The 27,346-nt window shown below is 37.7% G+C and overlaps 1 protein-coding gene and 1 long non-coding RNA gene across 2 annotated transcripts; one reads left to right on the top strand and one right to left on the bottom strand.

Annotated features, from left to right (window-relative positions):
* Positions 1-320: 320 nt before the first annotated feature.
* On the top strand, positions 321-22,090 carry LOC143857521 (E3 ubiquitin-protein ligase RKP). Its single transcript, XM_077367962.1, has 11 exons — positions 321-557; positions 848-2,587; positions 7,864-8,691; positions 9,747-9,907; positions 13,419-13,557; positions 15,398-15,481; positions 17,603-17,884; positions 18,029-18,160; positions 19,085-19,284; positions 19,733-19,937; positions 21,421-22,090. Exons 2-11 carry the CDS (start codon positions 1,085-1,087, stop codon positions 21,709-21,711), a joined length of 3,825 nt encoding a protein of 1,274 aa, XP_077224077.1. The 5' UTR covers positions 321-557; positions 848-1,084; the 3' UTR covers positions 21,712-22,090.
* A 3,855-nt stretch (positions 22,091-25,945) lies between these two features.
* On the bottom strand, positions 25,946-27,346 carry LOC143857896 (uncharacterized). The gene is made up of 2 exons (XR_013238785.1): positions 27,121-27,346; positions 25,946-26,898 (listed from the first exon to the last, which is right to left on the bottom strand). It is a non-coding gene; the product is annotated as an uncharacterized LOC143857896 (long non-coding RNA).

The following is a 27,346-nucleotide window of genomic DNA, read 5'->3' as shown; positions in this document are numbered from 1 at the left end:
CCCAAAATTAGGTTGAGCCCGACCCAAGTTGCACCCCAAAGATTAATTTAGAGCAGCTCCTAGCTTAAATTGAGAAAGAGTGGCATTACTGGAGTGCGAATGACATTTCCCGCATTAATAGGGTGCACCTATCAAAAGAGGGAGGTGTGAATATGAGTTCCCCTCTATAAAATATCTTTAAAAATCTCAAGAGAAGAGAAGAGCTTTCATATCGTAACAGTGGCCTTTTAGGGCCGGCCGAGAAAATCGAGATCCTCTCGTGAGATATGTAGGCACACGTGTGCCACGTCACATGCCGCCGTCTGACATATATTTTAGGGTTTCTTGTCCCCTCTGTGGCTCGTTAGAACTTCCCGATATTTGGCGTAAATAATAACCTCTTTTCTGTCTCATTTCTCTCCCTTCTATTTTGATATTCCCACCCCCTTCAAATTCATTAACGGCGTCTGAAAACCCTAATTCCCCTCCGCCGCCACCATCTTCACGGAAGAACAGAGCAAAACCCTAAATTCCATCTTCTTCATGGAAGTTTCAAAGATTTAGGGCTTCAGAATCTTGTAAGTTCCTCGATTTTTGTTAACAATTCTTTGATCTTTTTTTCTTTTTTTTTTCATTCGATTTCTTGGTTTTTTTTAAGGAATTTCGATTCCTTTTCACTTTTTTGTTTATTTTGATCTGATGCTTTGGAAAATTCATGTGATTTTATTGAATTATGTGTTGATTTATGGTTATATTGGTTGAATAATCGGAAATTTCGTTTTTTGGGTTAGGTTTTCTAGCTAGGGTTTGTTTTGGAGGAATTTTTTGGGTGGTTTTTGATGTTTTTGTTCTTATGATTGTTGTGCAGTGGGAATTTTCCATGAAATGATCTAAAGAAAACCTAAGTGAGGATTTCTCAAAAGCATTAAAAAGGATATTACGCCATTTGTGGTATAAATTTTGAGCTTCTAGGGTTTGGAGGGTTTATGATTAGAAAATGATTGGCTTGGTTTGGGGAAGAATTAGTTGATGAAATACCAGCTTGGGGACTTTAATCAATTCCATAGTTTCTTGGTTTTGATTTTAGGGTTTTGGTATATTTTTAATGGCTGAAGAAGGGCATAGGATGGGTAGGTTCTCTACAGGTTTGGCAGTTATATTAAGTGGTGAAGATGGGAGAGATAATCCTCAAAAAATGCATCTAATTTCTTCCTGTGATGACATTGGCAATCAGTCTGTAGAACGAACTCTCGAGCACATATTCGATCTCCCATACAAGTCGATTCATCCGTCAACTAATTGGGTTGCTCCTAATTTTGTCTCTTCATTTGTGAAAAATGAAATAGCAAAATTTCGGGCGAAACCTGGTATGTTAAGTAATAGCCGAGACGGAATATGTAGTATTGCTGATAGCACTTGTGATCAGACCACTGTTGTAATAGACAGAAGCAGCATTTGTGGTGATATTAGGGTTTTCAAGGAATCACTCCTTATAGAAAGCATTGCAATGTTTAGTAGTGCCCGGGCTAACGTTTGTGTGTGGAAAGGGAAGTGGATGTATGAAGTGATTTTAGAAACCTCTGGGATTCAACAACTTGGTTGGGCCACTCTTACCTGCCCTTTTACCGATCATACGGGTGTCGGAGATGCTGATGATTCATATGCCTTTGATGGGAGGAGGGTTAGGAAATGGAATAAGGAGGATGAGACATATGGTCAGTCATGGGTTGTCGGTGATGTCATTGGGTGTTGCATAGATTTGGACCTTGACGAGATATCATTCTACAGAAATGGCATTTCACTCGGGGTGGCATTTTATGGGGTTCGTAAGATGGGTCCTGGACTTGGCTATTTTCCCGCAGTTTCTCTTTCTCAAGGTGAGCGTTGTGATTTAAATTTTGGGTCCCGGCCCTTTAAGTACCCCGTTGATGGGTTCAATCCTATTCAAGCCCCTTCACCATTAAATATTCATGCCACTTACTTGCTACAATGCTTATTGAGGTTGCTGGATTTGCAAAGCATGGACAAGACTGACATGACCTCTGTTGAGAAATTGAGGAGATTGAAGAGGTTTGCACCCCTCGAAGAACTCTTTTACCCAATCGCTCGCGGGATATGTGGGGAGTTTTTTTCCTTATTAGAGATGGAGCCGGGAAGTTCTGAATATCTTGGGTGGGGCAGACTTTTATCATTCTTGTTGGAAGTGTTTGGAATGCAGGCACCACATGATTATGCTAGCTTAGATAGAGTTCTGGACCTGTTTCTCGAGTTTTCACAATCTCGCTTGATCTTCCAGCATGTCATCAGTGCACTATCTTGCAGTTGCAAAACAGCACCACTGGTGCTGACAGAGTGTCCATATTCGGGATCATACCCTTATCTTGCATTGCTGTGTCATATTTTCAGGCGTGAAGAGCTGATGATTTTGTGGTGGAAGTCTTTGGATTTTGAGTTTTTGTTGGAAGGGTTTCTATCTAGGAAGGGCCCAAACAAAGAGGATTTGCAGTGCTTGATGCCTGCTGTTTGGTGGCCTGGATCATGTGAAGACATATCCTCTGAAAGTAGTATGATACTGACAACAACGGCATTATCTGGAGCAGTCAATAAGGTATGTTCTTGCTTGTATAAAAATAATGTTTTGCATTGTGTTATATTAAAGGGAAAACTACTAGAAACCCCCTGATTAAAACATATCTACCAGAATCCCCTCAGATTTTTCAAAATTACTAGTGATACAATTTGTGCCTAAAATAGTTTTCTATTTTTTCTTTTACCCATTATACCCTTAAATATATTACCCTTAGAAATCCCTAAAATCTCTCCATCACTAAAAGCAACACTAAATCCTTTGAAAATCTCTCTCTCTCTCTCTCTCTCTCTCTCTCTCTCTCTCTCTCTCTCTCTCTCTCTCTCCCAGGCAAGATGGTGTAAGCTCGAACAGTTCGACCATTATTATTCAAAAAGTACTGTACAGACCACACCGTAGGATGATCCAAACCGTCCATTTGATGGGCACCGCACACCATAGTATGATCCAACCGTCCATTTGATGGGCACACCGTTGTATGATCCAAACCATCCATTTGATGAGCCACAACGTAAATAGGTTGTGGCCCAAAAATCACTTCCATAGGATGATCCCAACCATCAGATCTTTAGCAGTTTCCATAATATGCAGTTCCTCAATAGATCATGGGATTATCTTATGGAAATGATTTTTGGGCCACATCCTATTTACATTGTGGCCCATCAAATGGATGGTTGGATCATACATTGGTGTGCCCATCAAATGAATGGTTGGATCATACTGTGCGCATCAATTGAATGGTTGGATCATACTACGGTGTGCTCTTCAAATGGACGGTTCGTAGGATATCATCCTACAGTGTGGCACGTACAATACTTTTTGAAAAATAATGGACTACGGCTTACACCATATAAAATCTTACAAGAGAGATGGTGCCTTCGTAAGAGAGAGATTTTTTAGGTTGTGAAGTGAGAGATTTTGGGGATTTCAAAGTTATGTTTTAAGCGTAAAATGGATAAAAGAAAAAATTTTAAAAGCCATTGAGGTGATATTGGTAATTAAGAAAATTTTGAGGGGATTCTTGTATATACTTTTTTATCTAGGGGGTTTTTGGTAGTTTTCCCTATATTAAATTCCAAAGTTCATCAATACTTTTGAATAGCCCTTTACATTTGCTGCATTCTACTATTATCACATTATTGAGGAATGCTAAAATGAAAGGCGCCGTTGAAAAAACAAGCTACAAGGGTGCCCCCATTGGTTAGTGGGCACATAAAGTCAACAAAGTGCATTTATTACTTAACCATATCCGAATTTTCTGTTCCCACTTTGTGGAGATGGACCAATGGGAGCAGCCCTTGTAGCTGATTTTTGCAAGGGCGCCCTTCATTTTATCATTCCTCCACATTATTCAGAATAATGGATTGATAAAGTGATTCATGATCCACAAGATGTTTCAGTACGGTAAATGCTAAACTTCTCTTCAAGCAGTCGTATCTGCATTATTCTTCTCAGTCGGAATTAGTTTTAAACGGTTGAAAGCATCTTAATTCAGATTGCATGCCATCCTACTAGTTGCATTAACTCCTTGTTTTCCTATTCCAACGGAACTGACATTTATAGCCTTTGATTGCTATGTACACTAACATCTGTCAAACATCTGATCCAGTTTATTGTACCCCCGTTGCATCTGAAAGTTTTCATGGCTAAGAAACTAGACCTCATTTAGAATACAATTTTAAAATATCAACCTAGGACTTTAACTTATAAAATAATAAAATATTCATATAAGAATATAATTTAGCCTTCATATGACTTCAATAAATTAAGCAAAGCATTAAGAGTCATCTACTCTCACCTTTTCTTATATACTCTTGGGGATAAAGTTGTCCCAAACTTTCATAATTTCTTTAGTGTGGACCGAGTACAAATTGGGGGAGTAAAAACCTTAGGGCCTCTTTAGTTGGCAGGCAAGTGGTGGAAAGGAAAACCTTTGTCAACTTTTCACTACTTTCTTTTGTTTGGGTGCCTTTCTAGTGGTTATTTGATGCAGATCGTAGGCCCAATAAGAGAAATGCCCATTAAAACTTTTAAGATTTTTTTCCCATGTTATTTAGTCCGTAGGATTTTTATTTCCATGTCATTTAGTTTCTAGGATTATTATTTCCGTATTCTAGTTTTAAGGCTTTTATTTTCCATGGAATTTTACTTCCATTGCCTATACACAGGCCATATGTATTAGAGATTTTTAGAACTTTTGATGAATTAATGAATTGAGAATACAGATTTCTCCCCAATCCCTCTTCTCCTTTCCTTTCTTCGTCTTGTTCTTCTTCTCTTTCTCTTCTTCTTCTCCTTTTCTCTTCACCTATTTCTCAACCTTCCCGGTTGGGTTTATAAACCGTTTCTCTTTCTTCCCATCTTCCTCTTCTTCTTCTCTTTTCTACTCTATCTTAAAATTTTCCCTCCAAAACTAATGTGATCTAGGGAGGGGAAATTAGAAGATACCATTTTGGTGTAAACCCGGAGGCCTTCCAAGAACTTTAGGAGCTCAATGGGGCCAAATCTTCACAATCACATAGCCTAGCCTAATTCCAAAAGCTTTAGGCTTTGACACCATTTTGGTGTAAAGGCTCACGGATAATTGCAAGAACTTTAGGAGCTCAATGGGGCCAAGTCCTCATATCTCATAGCCAAACCATATCCTTAGAGCAGATAAACAAACAACAACTCAACTCAACTCAACTAAGCCTTTGTCCCAAACTAGTTGGGTCGGCTAATGAATCCTTTAGAAAATTTTCATAAAGAAGGTGAAAGGATCTACCCGGCTCAAATTGACTAAGTCTAATCGTGACACTAGTTGGGTTTGTCTACATGGATCATTTTCTTCCATTCTATCCTTTCCGAGGTCATGTTCTCTGTTATGTTCCCTAGCCCTTAAGTCTTTCATTACTGTTTCTACCCAAGTTGTTTTCGATCTTCCCCTACCTCTTTTTACTCCATCAACTTGGCACGATTCACTTCTTCTCACTGGAGCATCCAAAGGCCTACGTTGGATATGCCCAAACCATCAAATTTTTTTTTTTTTTTGAGAATTAACGATTTTATTGCATGAAAGACATAATCGTTATAGAGGGACAAAGCGTCCCATGAAATGAGTATGCAATGTCATGCAAGAGAACAGAGAACAAAAAAAGACCCTAAGCAGGGGTGTTGTCTTCAATACGGAGAAAATCTCGATCAACACCTTCCTTGGCCAGATTATCTGCCAAGTCGTTAGCAGATCGCCTCATGTGGGTGATATGCCCAAACCATCTTAAGCGTTGCTCTCTCATCTTCTCCTCAATTGGTGCCACCCCCACCTTTTTATAGATGTCTTCATTTTTAATTCGATCTAACCTTGTGTGGCCACACATCCATCTAAGCATTCGCATCTTTGCTACTTTCATCTTATGCACATCATGCTTCTTGGTGGCCCAGCATTTGGAGCCGTACAACATGGCTGGCCTCACAGCTGTCTTATAAAACTTTTCCTTCAACTTGGTAGTTATTTTACGGTCGTACAAGACTCCTGAAGCATGCTTCCACTTCAACCAATTTGCTCTAATTATATGGTTAACATCCTCTTCAATCTCTCATTCCTTATGCAGGATTGAACCAAGATAGAGAGGGATCTCTTAGGTACCTCTTGTCTAGTCATATTTACTACATCCTCGCCCCGCCTCCTTACATTACTAAAGTTGCACTCCATATACTCTGTCTTAGTCCTGCTTAGTCTAAAACCTTTGGATTCTAAAGTAGTTCTCCATAACTCTAATTTAGCATTAACTCCTGCTTGGTTTCATCAATTAATACTATGTCATCTGCAAATAACATACACGACGGCACGCTATCCTGGATACTCTCCGTAAGTTCATCCATAACTAGTGTAAAAAGATAAGGGCTTAAAGCTGATCCTCGGTGCAGTCTGTAGTAATAGGCTATCCCTAATCGAATTATTCTATGATATCCTTTTCCCAACCTTTAGTCATTAGGCATCGCCCAATCTCGAAAGGGAAAAGGTTCAATAATAATTGGATCTTCTTCGGGTGGCCAACGAAGATACAACATCTGCGACGGAAGGTAGGGATGGTTTGGAGGAATTCTTGGGACAGATGGCCCTTGCCATAATTATTGAAATTGGAAACTCACTAGACGTGCCATCCGTAGTTTTGACACTAGAGCAGATAAACAAACAATGTTTAATAAATTTCAGCATAGAAAATCATGATGGTTAGCCTTAAACATGCTGTCCACAAAATAAATAAAAGATCTAGGGCCCATTGACAATCAATAGCTCAATATAACAACTTCCATTACAGATATATATATATATATATATATATATATATATCTGTGTGTGTGTGTGTGTGTGTGTGTGTGTGTGTTTCTGGCCGACTAGAAACACTTTTCCCATATATATATAGAAAAAAAGGTTGCTGCTAATGTTAGCTGCGGATGTCGCCTTATATTGCTTCAGGCCCACATGTTGTGGGTGATCCTAAGCATTCATCTGAAAGGCCCCATCCATGGCCCCATCCATGGATGGGGCCTTTCAGATGAATGCTTAGGATCACCCACAACATGTGGGCCTCCGCAGCTACAATAGCTGCTAACGTTAGCGGCAACCCATTTCTCATATATATATATATGTGTGTGTGTGTGTGTGTCTATCTATATATTATAAAGCCGAATGTGGTAAGCTGGGGTGGCGCCATGTGGCACCCCACTGCAGTCCGAAATATAAAAACGCTTGGTATTCTCTATCCCGTTTTTACAAAGTGTAAAAAAAAACGGCTAAAATCAAGGATTACAATCTCTCTCTATTAAATCTATCTATATCGATGTGGTAAGCTGGGGCTGTGCCACATGGATTACAATCACAGAATAAAAAAAATGCCTAAAATCAAGGATTACAATCTCTCTCTATTAAATAAAGCTCTCTCTCTCTCTCTCTATATATATATATATATATAATTTTTTTTTTCCTTCTTCTTCTTTAGTTATAAAGCTTTCTTTTTTGGGTCGCACGGGACTGCAACTAGTATATATATATATATATATGAGAATAAATTGCTTATCAGGATTACATAAGATGTTTACCTCAAATGTTCTATTGCTGATTCATGCCTCTTATTCCATTCAGCTCATGTTTACCATTTTCAGCAGATAAAGATCTGTATAAATCGTGTCTTCTGTTTATTTCTACAAAAGTAAATAAATATTATAGATTTAAATGCCTAATTAGTTCATATCTAGTTACTGTTTTACAGATATTAAGGTGATTCATAATCACTATTGGTTTATTTAATCTGCAGATTGAGGAGATGCATAGGGAACTTTGTCGCTTGGTTATACAGTTTATACCCCCAGTAACCCCCCCTCAGTTACCGGGTTCAGTTTTTAGGACATTTTTACAAAACATTATACTGAAGAACAGAGGTGCAGATCGCAACCCACCTCCTCCTGGGGTGTCGAGCAATTCTGTTCTTGTTTCTTTGTACACAGTGATCCTCCATTTCCTATCTGAAGGGTTTGCGATGGAAGATATATGTGGATGGTTGAAGGTCCCCGGGACAAAAACTGGACTTGATGAAGGCTTTCTTCACAGAGGTGGTCAGCAAAGTTTCCCTATTGGCTTGTTCCTTAGACCCGATCCTCATCGCACTGACATTTCTAGGCTTGGGGGGTCATTTAATCATCTATTGAAGTCTTACCCTATTGATGACAGGGAAACAGATGTAGTTCTGTGGGAGGAAGGCTGTATGGATGATGAAGAAACAAAAGTAACACATTCTACAAGGCAGAGGCCTTGTTGTTGTTCAATCTCTGATGTTGATTTTGCAAGGAATTCAAAGGGTCCAATTAGGTATATTGCTAAAGGTTCTAGGGGCCATTGTAGTCCTATCCCAGAGAGATCTGCCCATGTTGTGGCTGAGTGCAGTTCGGGAAGTTTGAATGATGAGATTGTCGATAAACCTAGTTCAAGTGACCAGTCAGAATCAGATTTTGGTTATCAACCGATGCAAAATCTGAGGATTCTACCAAGTGCAGGTCATTTGTCTTCTGCTACTCTAAGAGAAGAGGAGTTGCTAGATGCTATGCTATTTTTGTATCATCTGGGTCTTGCTCCAAACTTTAAGCAGGTTTGTTAATCAAAATGAAAATTTTTTTCTTCTTAAATAGGCACATTGTATGCATGATATTGCATTGTTTCGAGTGCATATAATTCCCTTATATGGTAATGATTTGTTGGGTCATAAACAATTGCATTTTACCAACTGCATATATGAAAAGGGGTTTGTGAGAATTGTCAAGACACACCTGTTCAAATGATGAATTGGTCAAGTTACTCACGATGCTTCTTGCTTAACATATCTGTTAGTCATTTCCATTCTTTAGAACAAGCTAGTACGGAAAGCAAACATATTTCTTTATTTTTGTCCAATAGAGTGGAGCCCAACAGGCAACGGGTCTTTTAATTTTTTTTAATTGCCGATAGACTATTCCCAACTAAATACCCAATTGAATCTCTAAAGTTTATCTTACTTGCATAAACCGTATTACAAGTTTTTCATGCTAACCATCATGCCAAGGACATTCTCCCACCTTCATGGGCCTATACAACCAATAGTCCAATACTAGTAGTAGTGCATACCTGTACTGCTATAGTGGAGCCGCTGAAGATAACCGTGAACATTGTACAGTTGTGAATATCAAAATCCTGCCCTTGCTTTTACTTTCTGTATCGTATGGGACTTCCATCCTTCAATACCTAGAATTCATTATTAACTGCCATGTTGACTGGATAATGCTTGCGAAGACCTTCAATTTTTCTTAACAATGCCTTATAGGGATACTTGAACATGTTTGTTCGGCTTGGGCTTCCTTTTCATCATTGTTGGTATTTTGAGTTTGGCCCTTATATTCATTGAGTCCTTTTATGGATGCTTGTATAGTCATTTGGATTGTGTCTGCCCCTTGTACGTTTTTTAATTCATGGGGAAGTTCTCCTATTCTCTTTATGTTTAGATGCAATGTAAGGAACGTTGAAAGCGGTACCCTTCTGCAAAATTCTCTTTTCTCTGAACTTTGCCTACATGGATTTGTGCTTTTGGTTTTCTGGAAGGCACAGTGTTGTGTGCGGCTCTAGAATTTTGTATTTTTAATTAGCTTTGAAAATTGAAATCCTTTGTTGTAGGCATCATACTACATGTCCCATCAATCACAATCGATGTCTCTTTTGGATGAGACCGATAAACAAATACGAGAAGGATCTTGCAGTGAGCAACTAAAAAGTTTGAGGGAAGCTCGGAATCTTTATCGAGAGGAATTAATTGATTGTGTCAGACAATGTGCATGGTAAGTAGACCGAGAGTAAATTCTTTCTTTGAGAAAACGTAATTATCTGCACCGTTTTTCATATATATATATATATATATATATATATATATATATATATAGAGAGAGAGAGAGAGAGAGAGAGAGAGAGAGAGAGAGAGAGAGAGAGAGAGAGAGAGAGAGAGAGAGAGAGAGAGAGAGAGAGAGAGAAGTGTAGCTAACTTAGCTACACCAACGGCTTAAAATACAGTGGGCCCCACATTGTTTGGGTGATGCAAACCATTCATTTGATGGGCCCTCATATAGATAGGGTGTGCCCAAAAAATCAGCTCTATAGGATCATCCCAACCCTACGATTTGTGGAGGCAAAAATGGACTCGTAAAAACCTTTACAAATCTGTCCATTTTTGCCTCCACAGTTTGAAGGGTGGGGATGATCCTATGGAGCTGATTTTTTGGGCACACCCTATCAATGTGAGGGTCTATCAAATGAATGGTTTGGATCACCCAAACAATGTGGGCCCACTGTATTTTAAGCCGTTGGTGTAGCTAAGTTAGCTACACGCATGTGTAGCTTCACTTAACTCATATATATATATATATATATATATATATTTTTTTTTTTTTGTTTTCTATATTTAAACATCAAGGATGTTGTGCCAATATTTTTTTCACTTGTGTGTAGTGTCACTCAATCATGCATGGCATGCTTGTTATAATGTTATTTCTTTCTTTATTTGATATATCTGCACCCCTTTTGCTTTCCTTATTTTTAATGTTATTTCTTTCTCAATGCTTCTATGAAATGCAACCATGCTTGTTATAATCTTTTCTTCTTGCATCCCTTCCTTTCTGTGGCTGTTTCAGCTGTTCAGGCCTCTTTATATTTGTTTCTTACCTCCAATACTTATTAAAATGATTTATTTGGTTATTATTTCAAAGGCTGCAGTGCCGGACCTCTGTAGCATGAGGTTTGCAGTGTTTTGTTGGAATTAACAGCAAAGTGGTTGGGTCTCTCAACCAGAATCCTCGCCTTTCCTTGAAAGAAAAATTAGATTGCAGGTTGATGTTATTTGGGGGTGTTTAGTTTCGAAATGGGGTATGCAGAATTGAATAGATTCTCGATTCTCACTCATCTGCTGTTTTGTTGCAATAGGAAAGTGGGAACTGCTGCTCACCCTCTTTTCCCACTTATCCGTGAAATTTTTTAGTGGGCAAAAAGTGTTATTAGGGTTATATTGCAGGACTAGAATTAGATGATAATGAAGGGTTGATATTAAATGTGTGATTTACGGCTGTTTAGAGTATATAATGATATTTTGGAAGTATTTTAAGCTATTCTATGGTTTTTTTTTTTTTGGGAATTTAAGAATTGAGGTGGCTTTGTGTTGATTTGTGTCAACATAGAAATTTTAGGAATTCCCTTATGTTTTGGGAATTAAAGAATTGGTAAGGCATTTGTGTTGGCTGTTTAGAGTATATAGTTAATTTCACTGACTTTGTGATTTATATTTTAATTTTTTCAATTTTTTAGGGGACTGATATCAGCACGACCGTGTTTTGATAATGGGACAATCTCACATTGTTTTTCATTATTTAACCACATTTCAAAGGTCATTACAACTCCAAAAAGCTCTCAGCAGCCAATCAGAGATGTCTCAGACAAACTGATATCCGTCACGGCCATGTTTTGATAATGGGATTAACTCACCTTGTTTTACATTATTTAACCACATGTCAAAGGTCATTACAATTCCCTAAAAACGCTCAAAAGCCAATTAGATAAGTCTAAAATCAAGCGAGTCATCCCATTATGAAAACATGGTCGTGCGGATATCAATAACCTAATTTTATTGGGGTTTAGAATGTCTATGCTATGGAAAGGGCGGGTCTCTTTGAAGCTTCTAGGGCTTCTATTTTGAATTGAGGGGGGGTTGAAGTTGAAGTAGGAAGGTTGAAGTTAAACGGTTCGTATTTAGAAACAGTTTAGAATTGTAGGTTATCAGGAGATTTGAGTTATTTTTCTTGAAAAGTTTCGATATGTATCTCAAAGAATTCTAGCTTGTTTAGGATTGTTTTGGAAGCATTTTAAATTTAATGTTTATGTCTTGGCATAGTCACAAATGTCTCTCCAATATTATAAAAAAATCAAAATATTTTGGGTTTTTAATAAAATGACAAAATCCCAAATTTTCACCGAGATTTTGAAAAATCATCGAGATACTTCATATTTTATTTTTTGCCGTGAAAATAGCATAGAAATATACACGATAAATTCACAATACTATTTGTTGTCCTATTTTTTCTTAAATTTTATATTTGAAAATATTTGAAATAGCTAATTTTTCTTGTTTTTTTTTTTTTCAAATATAATTCCGAAAATAGCAAAAAATAAATTAAAATATCCCACGATACACCATTCTTGAGAAATTCTCGAGACAAATATTTATGACTCTGCCTAGGAAGGAAGCTGTTCTGGAGATGAAAAGAAGTTTAGTTTATATGATGTAATTTTTGGGTAGTTTTAGTTAACTATGAAAATTAAAGTTTATGCAAGTCATTTTGCCTTTTCTTTGTTGTTTTCTTTATGAAGCAGTACTATATCCTATTCTCCTTGTCATTTATTGAGTTATGTGGTTGGTATTGTTTTGAATTTGAATTTAAGTTTGAAACCTATGATTGTTATTTTATTTCTACTGCACCATAATTGGTATCTTAGCAAGTTCAATATTCTTATATTTGGTAGCAAGGCTGCGAGAAATCATGGTTGTGAAAATTTTGTTCGAGAGACTGAGGGAATATCTATCAGTATTTTGAAACTACAAATACTTTGAAAAGAAAAGTGCATACCTTGGCCAGATAGATGTATTGAGTTATGTACGAGATTCACCTCTTGCAACAAGGATCGGCTTGGGCTTTATCGACAGAGGCCGACAACCCTTTAGAGAATTTCACCAATCAATCGAAAGGTGTCCTAGGCAGAATTTCAAGCCCAAACCCAACTAGGAGGTGGGAACGAGGTTCAATTTGGTTGAAATATTCATGGAGGAATTTTGGGGAACCAAACACACCATTTTGAGCTTGAAACCTTCGACGAAGAAGAGTTCCAGGTCCACCTAATCTAACATGCTATCAAAGGTGAAGAAAATTAGAAAGAATTGCAAGAAGGGATTCATGATCCGAATTGCAGTGAGGTATCTTGAAGAGGAGACGGATGATTTTGAGTTTATGCATGTATTTTTTTTCTTCTTTTTTCTGGGGTCTTCTGTTTGAGCCAGCACCATATCCTGCTCTCTTTCTATCGTTTATTGAGGCGTATGATTTGTTTTGTTTTGGGTTTGAATTTAAAATGAGCCTTGTAGTATTACATGTGTTTTATTTTTCTTCTTTCACATTAAAAATGGCTTTAACGTAGTCATGTAAATATTGTAAACATTCAGTCATCTTTTAATGGTACTCATGTAAATATTGTAAATATTTTGGTTTCCTTTTATTCTGTCGTTGTTTGCTCACATTTTGCTATATTTTGCAGGTATCGCATCTGTTTGTTTTCTCGGTGGAAGCAGAGAGGAATGTATGCAGTGTGCATGTGGATTGTGCAATTGCTATTGGTTCTGAGCAAAATAGATCCGGTGTTCATTTATATCCCTGAATTTTATCTTGAAGCACTGGTAGGCTATACTTTCCTTTTATGTATAAAACAACATAAACCTTGCTTGGTACCGATTCACAGGAAAAAAACCCATAAGCCTTGTTTGGTGCATAGCACTACAAAGCCTCGGGCGTTATGATTGCATTAATACATGAATACATTTTTTTGAAACTAATTTCTGTGTGTTTTTTTTTGCACTAAAAATATTATTTAGCCTTGAATGAACTGGCTAAATTTCTTCCAGATTTTCCTGCTGCAAATCGAATGCAATGGGGTTTCTGTCAGTTCACTTCACTGTAGACCACTGAATGTTCTAACTTGTCAACTTTGAGTTTTGTTGACTTTTTATATTTCTTCCACCCTTTTTTTGCATTCACCTCTATGCATTTTTGTCTAGTTTAACCTTCATTTAGTTTTCGTATATCTCTTTTACCTTACAAGCATAGTTGTCAAACTCTTACGAGTCGTACGAGTCAACTCTTGAGTCGAGTCGAGTCGCTCATGCGAGTCGCCTCTATCGAAAACTCTTACGAGTCATCTGGTGACTCTTACGAGTTGCTCCGAGTCGAGTAAAAAAACTATGACTCTTACGAGTCGAATCGAGTCGTTGGGCTTGGGCTTTCTTGCTTTGATGGTTAAAAACTTGGAAGTAGGAACTTAAAACTTAATTATTTTTATAAGTTACAAGCATGTAGTATTTACTAGTAAAATGGTGGGCCCCGCGCCATCAAAACATGAGATGGAAAATGGCGGGCTCTAGTCAAATGCATAGGTTTTTAGTGACGGTGGACACCACCTTGTAGTAACATTATGGGTAAAATGGTGGGCCCCACTTTCTGCATGGGTTTGGGTAGAGACAGTGGACCCCACCAATCCTAGGCATGGTCATTAAATATTGGACCACGCCATCATAGCATGAGGTGTAGAATAATTAGTCCAAACCATTCAAAAAAAAAGTTGGTCCTACAGTGTATGCATGGGTTTGGATAGAGTTGATGGGCTCATCGGATCATGGTTAAAATAGTGGACCCTACCCATGCTATTCTTAGGTATAGAATATGGGCTCCACCTCACCCCATCAAAAGATCAAAACATGATGTAGGGGAAAATGGCGGGCTCTAGTCAAATGCATAGGTTTTTAGTGACGGTGGACACCACCTTGTAGTAACATTATGGGTAAAATGGTGGGCCCCACTTTCTGCATGGGTTTGGGTAGAGACAGTGGACCCCACCAATCCTAGGCATGGTCATTAAATATTGGACCACGCCATCATAGCATGAGGTGTAGAATAATTAGTCCAAACCATTCAAAAAAAAAGTTGGTCCTACAGTGTATGCATGGGTTTGGATAGAGTTGATGGGCTCATCGGATCTTGGTTAAAATAGTGGACCCTACCCATGCTATTCTTAGGTATAGAATATGGGCTCCACCTCACCCCATCAAAAGATCAAAACATGATGTAGGGGAAAATACTTTCCAGGAAAAAAAAATTCTAGAAAAGGTGAATGACAATTGGAAAGTTACGTGCTTAGTATATATTATGGATGGATGGATAGATTGATATTTTTGGCTTAGTGCTTTATCTATGTGCAATTGGGTTATATTTTTTTTACATGTTTCATCTTTTGAGATATAATGATATTTTTGCGACTACATTTCTACTCTTTTAAAAAACTCCTTACGAGTCACGAGTCGAGTCGAGTCACGAGTCATAAAATTAAGAAATCGAGTCACGAGTCGAGTCACAGGTTAACAACTATGCTTACAAGTACTCGTGTTCGATGCTATTTTTTTTCCTATTTGATAGTCATAGATGTGTTTTTGTTAATTTTTTTCTTATGTTATCGGCTTATTGCAGGTTGACTGCTTCCATGCACTGCGCAGGAGTGATCCTCCATTTATATCTTCTGCATTTTTTATCAAGCAAGGACTTGCTTCCTTTGTACGTATTGGCTGTGAAGTTTTTTTTCTCTCTCTTTAACTTTCATTTTATTTTCATTTGTGCTTTAATCCTTGAAGTGAGAAGAATATATTTTCTGATTATATGGGGCAAAATGATAAAACAAAGTCCAGATTTGTGCCTCATCAACTGAAACGCTGCAGATTAATACCTGACAGCATTATTATTTGATAGCCTTGTAAAATTCAAACATCAAATGCATTACACATTCTGATAGTGGGTATATACACACACACACAGAGAGAGAGAGAGAGAGAGAGAGAGAGAGAGAGAGAGAGAGAGAGAGAGAGAGAGAGAGAGAGAGAGAGAGAGAGAGAGAGAGAGAGAGAGAGAGAGTTGCTGCGCTCGAGCACAGAAACAGGGTGGGATCCAAAGCATTCATTTGATGGGCCCTTTCATGGGTAGGGTGTCCACCAAAAATCAGCTCCATTAGATCACCTTAGGGTGTCCATTTGTGGGGCAAAAAATGGACAGAGTTGTGGACAAACAGTATCTGTCCATTTTTGGCCCCATAAATGGACACCCATTGGTGATCCAATGGAGCTGATTTTTGGTAGGCCCCCCATCCATGATGGGCCTTCCAAATGAATGGTTAGGATCACCCCCCTGTTTCTGTGCTCGAGCGCAGCAACCCTTTTCTCCATATAGATAGAGTTGCTGCGCTCGAGCGCAGCTAAGCTTATATATATATATATATATATATATATATATGATTCTGATAGGGGATATATTAATGTTAACATAGTGTCATAAGCGTGTAATTATTTTTGCCTGTAGAGTATTTTCCATAATTGATATAGTATCAATAGACCTATTCTTGTATGTCTTTTTAATGGTGGGAAACTTTATTAAAATGCAAAACATGACTCAGATGCTCACTAACAATCAAGGAATCCGAAGAGACACCGTTTGGTACATGATTCATTGTACAAAAATGATTTGCATTTCTGCTTTTTTAATCTACTATGGCTTACCATTTTATACCATGCCACACCATGTTTTAGGTAGTGTGGCATATAATTTTTGTTGGAAAAGCAGATGTACCATCCCCATGGGAATTGCTCTTGCTGACACTTGGATAGAATTTTTTATTTTTTCACTCAGGATTTTTTTTGTGTTTTTTTTTGTTTTTCTAAAGTTTCTATGACTGTAGTTAGTCTTTCGCATTCAAATATGTCTAACATGCAGTCTGGAAACACTACATTTTAAATTACTAAATTAGTCTAAAGATTAGTGCGGCAGATAGATCCTAGCCATGTATGGACAAATATACCAAAAGATTCCCTGACTTTTTCACAGGCAAGCTTTCTGGTCGTGGAACTCGAGAAAAACTTTTCTTCTGCCTGACATTAATCTTTCCCACTTTTGCGACTTACAAGTGGATTTTGCATTGAAGCATGTATATACAAACACTGAAATGTTAGGGTGTAGAGGACATAGTCCAAATAGAGGTTCAAAATATATTTTTAGAAATATAATGTCCTGATTTGTGTAGCGCATGTCAAAAACAAGGATCGTGAGTGACGAAATTGGTTATAGAGACCTGTGAAACAAACCTTTTTTTTTTTCTTTGTTTTTTTCTTTGGGAAATAGCTCTAGATATTAAAAAGAGAACCAAAAGCTAGGCGACTCAAGATGGCCCCAATACAACAGTAAAAAAAGCAAGAAGGAAAAACATAATGAAAAAAAGCTACAAGCAGCTATGCAAGCGAACATGTTCCCCCAATACAACAAGCCTTTATCCACATTGACCTCTGCCTACTGGGAATTGGGGCTGACATGAAGTAATATTACTATAGTGAATATTGCTTTTGTCCTCTTAGTGGTACACATATGTGCCTAGGGAAATGTTTTGTATTTGCAATTGAAGGGAGTTTCATCTGATGAACCTACTTTTAATAATACCGAAAATGATGGGGATTGGAGACTTCCGTTGCGAGTTTATTCTAGGCGGGGCCGCACCTAGGGCCCCGTAGGGATATTTTGGGGTTTGTTTGGCATTATTAGGGACATTTTGGGGATTTTTGGCTTTCCTAGCCTACATCAGAAAGCTAAATTGTTTTAGGTCTTGTTGAAGTAACTTGATGTTTGCATGTTATGCAGGTTACGTTTGTTGTTACACACTTTAATGATCCACGGATATCGAGTGCAGATCTAAGAGATCTTCTCCTCCAATCCATATCAGTATTAGTACAGTATAGGGACTATTTATTGGCTTTTGAAAGCAACGAAGCTGCTAATCAGCGAATGCCGCGAGCATTGCTGTCAGCATTTGATAACAGATCCTGGATTCCTGTTACAAACATACTTTTGCGGCTGTGCAAAGGTTCTGGGTTTGGTTCCTCAAAGCACGGGGAGTCATCATCGTCATCACTCCTTTTCCAGGTGAGAACAATAAAATTTTTTTTTTTTTTTGAATGCTGACAACAATAAAATTCTTAAGATGCATGTGATACTCTTTTTCCTTTTTGTGCATATTTTTCAGCTAGATCTAATCACATTTTTTTGATCTGGCTTGCTCTATATTAGGGCTTACTACGTGAGGCATGTATCCACAATGAAGGATTGTTTTCAGCTTTTCTCAATCGATTATTCAACACTCTCAGCTGGACAATAACCGAGTTCTCTGTTTCCATTCGAGAAATGCAAGAGAAGTATCCGGTACTCTATTGTCTATTGAAAGTAGTGTTTATTGCTTGTAATATTTTTTTTGCCAATGAGATTGTAGACTGATTTATACTGCTTGTCTTCTGAGTTCTGGCTCAATCGCCATATTATCCTAGTTGTAAGATTTATAGAACCTTTTTTTTTTTTTCAATATTGAAACTTCTTTTTTATCAAATTTCTAGTATTGTAAATAGAAAATTTCTAGTATTGTTGATGGTCTTTTTCTTGTGTTTGTTTAAGATTCAGTTTTAAGATAAAATTTATTTCTTATAACCCTTAGACGTGTACCTAAGAAAAGCTTTTATAAGTGTATTTGTTTTTGTACATAGTTCAGGGTTTCTACTGGTAGAAATCTTTATAAAACATAGGAGAGAAAAACCTTTTCTGATTGCTATATTTTTATTAATATTTCAGGGAATCTTTGTCAACAATTTATTCAGGACTTAACATTCCAGTTGAAAGAGAATCAATTACGGAACTTCTGGGGCCCCATCTGTGCTTCTAGTTTGGTCCCTTTGAAATGAATCCAATGTCATTATTGTCGGATTTTCAAAAATTGAAATCTTTTGTTTTTTTTCTTAAGGAAAGGGAGAGTGTCTTTCAAAAATTGCCTAACCTATGCTGTTCACAAGCTTTTAATTTGGTCCTTTGAAATGAGTCCAATGCCATTGTGGGATTTTCAAAATTTGAATTATTTTGTTTATTTCTTAAGGAAAGGGGGAGTGCCTATCAAAAATTGCCTAACGTATGCGGTTCTACGCTAAATTCTTAAGAGTTATGAGATTGAATTTGCTCGTCCTGTTGATTGCTAGTCTGAGTAGAATAATTTCGATGGGAACAAGGCTTTGCTTTTATTTTTTCTATCCTTTTCCCCCCGAACCAAATGTCTGAATTTGAGGTAAAATATGTCCTTCACAGGTCTTGGACTTGCAACAACGAAAATGTAATGTCATCTTTGATCTCTCATGCAATCTTGCGAGGGTACTGGAATTCTGTACGCGTGAGATCCCTCAAGCTTTCCTCGTGGGACCCGACATGAACCTCCGAAGGCTCACTGAACTGGTTGTCTTTATTCTGAACCACATTATTTCAGCTGCAGATGCTGAGTTTTTCGACATGTAAGTTTAGATGTGTTAGTCATTTTTTGTCAGTGTAACTTTTAGTCCCTTAATAGAATTTAACATAATCAAATTGATCCATGATTGCTCTTAAATACTCTTACATTTGAGTTCATTCCTGTGGACTAACAGGATGCAATTGAGTTGGTTATTTATAGAACCTGCTCCTAAACTAGTCCTTATTAGTTTAGTTGATCCCTATTTTATGTAATTTGAAAAAAAAATAACAATAAATTTCTTGGGTAAATTTGAAATGCATGGGTAAAAGTAATTTTTTCACGCTATATAAATTTAAAGAAATCGGTTTTTACTCGGGATGAATTTCATTATTGCACTTTTATTTGGGTGCTTTCCGGCATGCTATTAGTAGCCCATTTGTTTTTTTGTGAATTAACGTCACAATTTGCTTTTGAATATTTTTTAGTGCATATTGCTGTTCTTTTTGCAGGTCGCTTAGGAGACAATGTCATTCTCCAGAGAAGATAAACCGAGGCATGATCTTAGCACCACTGGTTGGGATTATCTTGAACCTGGTGGAGGCTGGTGCAGACCCAGAACAGAGGGAACAGAATGATGTTGTGGGTGTGTTTGCTAGCATGGATTGCCCTTCTACCATTTATTATGGGTTTCAGTATCTGTTGGACTACAACTGGGTTAGATCTCTCTCTCTCTCTCTCTCTCTTATTGTATTTTTGTACCTGTAAAGGACGCAGAGAGTGGTTGGGGTGCAACTCTGGTCGAGTTAGGTTCAGTTTTTGGTAAAAAACGAATTGGAATCAACCCGAACCTGACCCTATTTTATGGTAAAAGCTCAACTTGAGTTCCCAAAAATGAACCCAAGTTGCATTCCCAGAGAGTGGAAGCGTTTCGAACAGAACTTATTTTTCTTGTGAGAAGGACCAAGATGTCCAACATATAAAATATATAGAAGCAGATAATAGACTGCTAATTCAAGTTCTTGTTTCATACAAAGATAGAAAACATCAATTAAACAAAGCCACTTCAGCTGAAAATCTAGCTTAAAGAGCCCCTTGGACAATCTATCCTTCACTCTATTCCTTGTTATTAGTAATTCCTTATGTAAGACCTCAAAACTCTGATTATCGTCATTTATTGTTTCTGGAAATAGATTTCTGTTATTAGTTGCAAGAAAGTCCATAAGATGAGCTTATTTCCTCACAGATGATTTCTCTGAAATTGATATTGAGGTGAATATCAATAACTTGCTGTATTTGGGTACTGGTGTGCTGATTTGCTTTATTACATGGATTCTTTTGAATGGGCTGCGTACCTGTGTCATACACGTTTTGGATTCCAATACTTTAGGATTCACTTCTACACGTCGACATCTCTTTTATCTGTTTTTTCTAAATACTACTATAACACATTTGTCACATGTTTTGAGTTTTATAAGAGGGCGAGCCTTGGTGCAACGGTAAGATTGCTCCATTGTGACTTGGTGGTCATGGGTTTGAGTCACGGAAACAGCCTGTCTGCAAAGCAGGGGTGAGGCTGCGTACATCTAGCCCTCCCAAGACCCCGCAATTGCGGGAGCCTTGTGCACTGGGCCGCCCCACATGTTTTGAGTTTTATCCATTTTAGCAGTAAGTTTTTATATGCAAATAAAATATTATATTTACTTAACCTCCTAAAGTTTCCAATATAGGCTACTGATATTTGCCTTACCTTGTTTTGGTAATGACACAAAACCACCTTGTCTTTTCCTTTCTAATTGGTTGCTGAAAGCTTTTTGGTAATTGTAATTGCTTTTGACAGCTGGTTAAATAATAAAAGAGAGGATGAGTTTGTGTCATTATCAAAACATGGTGGTTCGAATTTCTATACCCTCAATATATAATATATTATAACCATGTAAAAGAAATAAAATTAAAATTGACTAAAATATATTGGTGAATCCATAAATCCTTTCCTGTGGTTAGCCGAATCTGACACTCAATACCCATGTCGGATTCCAACACCTGTACCCGTACTCTTGCAGCATAGCTGATTCTAATGGGAGACGCCTCGTCCCCCTATGTGTTTGTTTGTCTGTTCTGGCTTGCTGTAATTTCTGGGTCATAATAAATCCGTTACTTTCAAAAAACCCTATCATTAACTTGCTGTTACACTTCACAGGGTGGTGTCTTGAGAGGAGGTGAAGCCTCTCTTGCGAGGCTGAGGCAGCTGGAGACATTCTCAACCTGTCTTAGAAACAGAACACTAACAGGGGACGAGAGAGGGTCTAGCAGTGGATCAGACGAGGAAGAAAGCTACTGTTGCATCTGTTATGCTTGTGAAGTGGACTCTCGGTTCGAGCCTTGTCACCACAACTCCTGCTACGGTTGCATAACCAGGCACCTCTTGAATAGCCAAAGATGCTTCTTTTGTAACGCGGCAGTCATAGAAGTGGTGAGAATTAACGGATAAGATCTTATCCGTTGGATCAGATAATGGCTAAGATCTTATCCGGTGCGTCAGATAAATGGAGCGGAAATGGTGTGAAGATGCACCTTATTATGTGTTTCGGCATTGAAATCTCAACACAATCTTGCTCGAAACTGGGAGGTGCGTCTCTTCTCCGATTTATCGGACGGATAGTCGAAATTTACAGTGTTGCGATCATATTTTTATATACTGGAATGGTACATGTGTAAGATATATATGTGCAGGGAAAGTTTAAATAAGGTTCTGAGGTTTATGTCTATTGGGAGGAATGTGAACATCATGGGCTGGCAAGCAATTTTGTAGAGAAAGTTGAGGGCATTACTATGTAAATATGAGATGTAAATTGAAGAAAATCTCTCTCTCTCTCTCTCTCTCTCTCTCTCTCTCTCTCTCTCTCTCCAACCTTTTAGATATAGTAGCTGATATATTCTTTAAATAAAGGGCAATTTTGTCCTTTTCAAATTTAAAATCATATTCCGTTTGAATTCCGTCAAGAGACCATCAAGTTTACCTCATTTGCAAAAAAAAAGAGGCAAACCCTATTACTCTTTTTGGCAAATAGCAAACTAGGTTATTCTTTTTGCAAAGTGGTATACTCTTTTAGCAAAACAATAAAATAAACCACTTTTTTTAGCAAAACAATAAAATAAAAACAAGTCTTATTGATTGGGATAATATGAAAAAATTATTAAAAAATTGATTCCATTCCGACGTTCGTTTCGACGGTATCAAACACTAGAATCGAAATCTCGACTGATTCCCTTCTTTTAGTAGCCCCTCCACAGAAACATTCATCGTCGCCTTCATTTCTATAGGATTCTCTCGGCAACATCCTTAGTGGGTAGTGTCCGACTTGAATAACCCACTCCCTTCTTTTAGTACACTTTTCGTGTACTAGCTAAAGCTTTACGTATGTCTGGTGGAGATCATATTCACTATGGTACCGTAGTAGGTAAACTGGAAGGGGAGGGACATCACTTTGGGTTATCCATTGGAGGAAATCAATGCTAGGGGAAACGGAACAAGAGGGGGTCGGCCAATAAAGCTTGATATTAAACATACGGGCTTTGCTAATCTTTAGATGCTCATTTCGACCGATGAATTCCCGTGCTGACCCAAACACTAGAACTACAATTGTCATTCTATATGGCTCTGTTCACTTGCCTTCTTGAGAAATGAAAGGAGAAGAAAGTAAGCCAAATTTTCCCGTGATTGGACATGATTTGACGTTTCCGCCGTTCACTTGTTTTCTCGGGAAAGCATAATTACACAGGTGGAAAATATAAATAATGACGTGGAAAACGAACTTTCTTGCACTTTTCCTCTAAATTTTCTCACTAAAAGGGTGAGAAAATCACTTTCTTGAGAAAACCACTTTGCCTGCATATTTTCTTTTCCTTTTTCGGCTAAGTGAACAACGAAATTTTCTCACAAAATGAATTTTCTCACAGTTTCTTTTCCTTTCTTTTCCTGTTTTCCACGTTAGATTCTTTTTCTTTCTTTTCTTTTCCTACTGCTAGAAAACAAGTGAACAGAGCCATAGGGTGGAATTGGAATAGTGAAAGGAATGTGATGTTGATTCTGTGTCTTGATTATTGCAATCCAATTGCACCGTCTTGATTCTGGTAATCCAAATGCACCCGTGTGAGCTCGGTTTGTTGGAATCAGGAATTGGAATTAGAATCAGTATTCCCATTCTAATTTCGTTGGAATCACAATACCAGCTGGGTGGGATAAAGATGACGTCATAAATTCCCTCATGTAAGAGAACAGCCACGATAGGCTCACTTTTTAGCTGATTTTGTCTCAATTTAATTCATTAAACTCTCTCTCTCTCTCTCTCTCTCTCTCTCTCTCTCTCTCTCTCTCGTCCATCACTACTTCGTACACTATGAGCTCTCAATTAATGCCCCATAAATTTAGGGAAATGATATCTGCGCCAAGTGTTTCAATAAACATGTGCTCTAAATACTACACGACAAACAAGTGGAGCGCTTGTTTATCGAAACATCTTGGCGCAGATATCATTTCCCTAAATTTATAATCTATTATATCCTATGCTCAGACCACCACGAACCGCCATCTCTAATTTCTAATACTTAATAGGAAAATCTAGTCATATAAGATATAAGAGAGTATCTTCTTGTAGGTTCAACATAGGAGAAGGTGATATCAGCCTTATGACTAGAGTTTTTCTTTTTTGAATAATTAGGAGATTTCATTAATAAAGAAGAGTCCAAGAAGGACTCCAAAATACAATGAAAATCTAAAGAACAGAATAGACAGAACAACACAAATATTATAATCTGGGGGAGTAAATCAAATAGTTCTATGCTCTCACTACATACTCCCTCTCTAGGTAATTTGTCCGCCTCCCCATTAGCTGACCGTCTAATATGGGAGAAATACACTGATGCCGAGCCCAATCTATCCTAGATTTCATCAAATAAGGATGCAAATCTCCGGGGAGGGGGAGGGGTGTACATGAGCCTCTTAACCATCTGATGACGTTAAGAGGGGTTCCCCCTATCACTAGCTTGTTCAAATCCACATTCTGTAGCCTTTTAATTCCTTCATGAATGGCACGAACATTTGCTTTATTCAAATCCACATCCTGTAGCCTTTTAATTCCTTCATGAATGGCATGAACCTTTGCTTTGTTCAACCCACATCCTGTAGCCTTATGACTAGAGTTTCGACTATAAAAAAAAATAATTTTCAGTTGTGATTATCGATTGAGTAATGATTTTCTCCTTTCTGAGTAAAGCCTTCACCATTGTCATAGATACAACAAGGTGAATTGGTTGGGTTTTTCGCCGAAGAATTACGAAGCAAATAAACATGTGGATAAAAGAAACCAAACCAACAAGAGAGCAATCACACAAAAGAACACCAAGATTTACGTGGAAAACTCTCCAACGAAGAGGGAAAAACCACGGGGCGAATCCGACGAAATATTCACTAATCAAATAAGTAATACAAGGTCTTCTCTCAAGTTTTCACCCAAAACTTGAGACCATATAAGAAATGAAATAAGAGAGATAAAAGGTTAACCTGTTGCGAACAACAAAACCCACTTTCTCACCAAAAATTACCCACTTCAATCTTCAAGTCGAAGAAACCCAAATCCTCGCAAAGTCTCCGTGCAACGATAGGATCCAACGGCGCGGTGAAAATCTCCAAGAAGAACGCTCCAAAACCTTGGTTTTGATCCCACAAAAAACCCTCAAAAGAGCACACAAGAAAAACCCTTGTTTTCTTTTTCTTCTTCTTCTTTCTTTTTTTCTCTCTCTTTAACATTTTATTTTAACGTTTTTCAAAAACGTCAACACACCCCACACTCTCACGCCACTTTCCCTTTTTCAATCGGAAATATCTTGTTTCCTACTTCAATAGGATACATGGTATGTGGGATGTGATCCACACCATTGGGCTGGACCCCACCAACAGAATTAACTGTAATTTTCTGTTTCCTATTTTTTTTTTTTTTTTTTTCTGGAAATGGTGTACTGTAACTTTCTGTATCGTAATTTATAGAGAATTTTAGATGATGGAAAATTTCATGACTATAATAATTAAGAAAACTCTAGTTAAATTAATCCATCTCGTGGCTAAGCTTACTTGAAACACAGATAAAATGTCTTTGTTAGAAACAATCAAAACGAAATACCCATTTACATGTAATCAAAAGGGGAGATTAAGTGGTTTCCAAACCAACAAAAGGAGCGGTGTTGACCGACTTATTTTCTAATACTTAATATTCTCTAATATTTTATATAAAAAGTCGCCACCAGGAATATAAAATATAAGAGTGACAATTGTATTATACCATTGGTATTGCTCAACTCTAACATCTCAATAATTTCTTAAGATAAGATCCCTTTTTCACTCTTCATTATATTGAGCTGTCCATGTTGTGCATCACTCTTTTTTCCACTTTATATATTGTAAGATTCCCTACATAGCTACATATTTTCCACAAGGGGAGTGATAAATCGACTCCCCATGTGGCTTTCTCTCTCCTCTAGGTTAGAGAGAGAGAAAGAGGAGAGAGATAGACACATGGGGAGTCGATTTATCCATTTGGGGAGTCGATTTATCACTGCCCTTTCCACAATTGTTTGTTTTCTTTTCCCTTCTATAGGATAAAGGATACCAAAAGCCTGAGACTCAAACTTTCTGTCCCCATGAAAAACAAAAAGGAAAAGGAAAGAAGAAGCACAACTAAAAGAAGACTTTGTTCATATTATTGCTTTGATACATTAGTAGGTGGCACGTGCTACATGGCACGCTTGCAAAACCATGCACACGTGCACCATCAACAAAGAAACACCACTCCTTCACACACAAGAAGAAGGGAAGAAAACATCACCCCATCACTCCCATACTCTCCTGTACATATTTGTTCATATTTGCTTCTTGGGCAACCCTTAAGTCATGTTTGGAAACCATGAAAAATTATTCCATGGAATAATCCTGGCTCGATTGTGTAAGAGGGAAGGAGGGAGATGGAGAGACTTAGAGTTGGTGGGAATGGAGAGAGAGCATCAGCAAACCCCTAAAAAATAGTGAAAAAAATATTACCTACTTAAAATTTGGTATTTTCTTCTCCTGATTTTTAGGAGTTTTTCATACTCCCTAGCTCCCATTCTCTCACGTTTCTCCCTTTGCTACATATCTCTCACACTTGGCTCAAAAAATATTCCATGGAATTTTTTTAAGATTACCGTGGAAAATTAGTGACGCCACTTGTGAGACATGGATGAAGAGAAAATGGGAAAAAAAAAAACCAATTTGAAGTAGCGTTTTTTTAAACTATTTTAGGGATGTCTCATGCCCTCTCCATGTCCAACTCTCTCTCTCCCTCCTCAACTCCTATTTCACAATTGGGCCCATGAATATTCCATGGAATAATTTTTCCTGGTTGCCAAACATGCCCTTAGATGGAATTTAAGCCACCGCAATGTCGTCCGGCGCCATGTTTCGGACGCCGGAGTTGGTCTGCCCGGCGCCGGAGTTGGTCTCCTTTTTGTCGTCGGACTTGGTACGGCCGGTGCCGGAGTTTGGCTCCTCTTTTACGTTGGAGTTGTTCTGGCCGGGAATCTTTTTAATAGCTGGAGTTGGAGGCTTTCTTGAAGCAGTGGACAAGGGTGCAATGAAAGAGACTATCTGATACAAAACAAGAAGAAGAAGAAATTGTTAGAAGATCTTATAACATCAACACATATATAAGATCTTAAAACAGAAAAAGATAGAGGGTGCAATGAAAGAGATTTTCTGATACAAAGAAGAAGAAGAAATTGTTAGAAGATCTTATAACATCAAAACATAAGATCTTTAAAAACAAGAAATAAAGATATAAGAAAATCCCAGCACAAATGCGCTAAATACCCCGTATTTTTCGAAAGTCCGTTTGCAAATATAAGTTATGATAGTTTGATGTGCAATAAGTTTGGCCATTGTAGATCTAATCCAACTCTCTCTCTCTCTCTCTCTCTCTCTCTCTCTCTCTCTCTCTCTCTCTCTCTCTGTATGGTATGTGATTTTATAAGTAAAAATGGAGGGGCTCTATGGGTTCATAGGATATTCAAAGATTCCAATGGAAATATTAAAGAGG

This window comes from Tasmannia lanceolata, unplaced genomic scaffold (assembly GCF_043159265.1).
Source record: "Tasmannia lanceolata isolate RefF3 unplaced genomic scaffold, GAP_Taslan_0.1 ptg000025l, whole genome shotgun sequence".
Lineage (NCBI taxonomy): Eukaryota > Viridiplantae > Streptophyta > Magnoliopsida > Canellales > Winteraceae > Tasmannia > Tasmannia lanceolata.
Note: the sequence above shows the minus strand (reverse complement) of the source record. Positions and strands in the feature narration are given on the sequence as shown.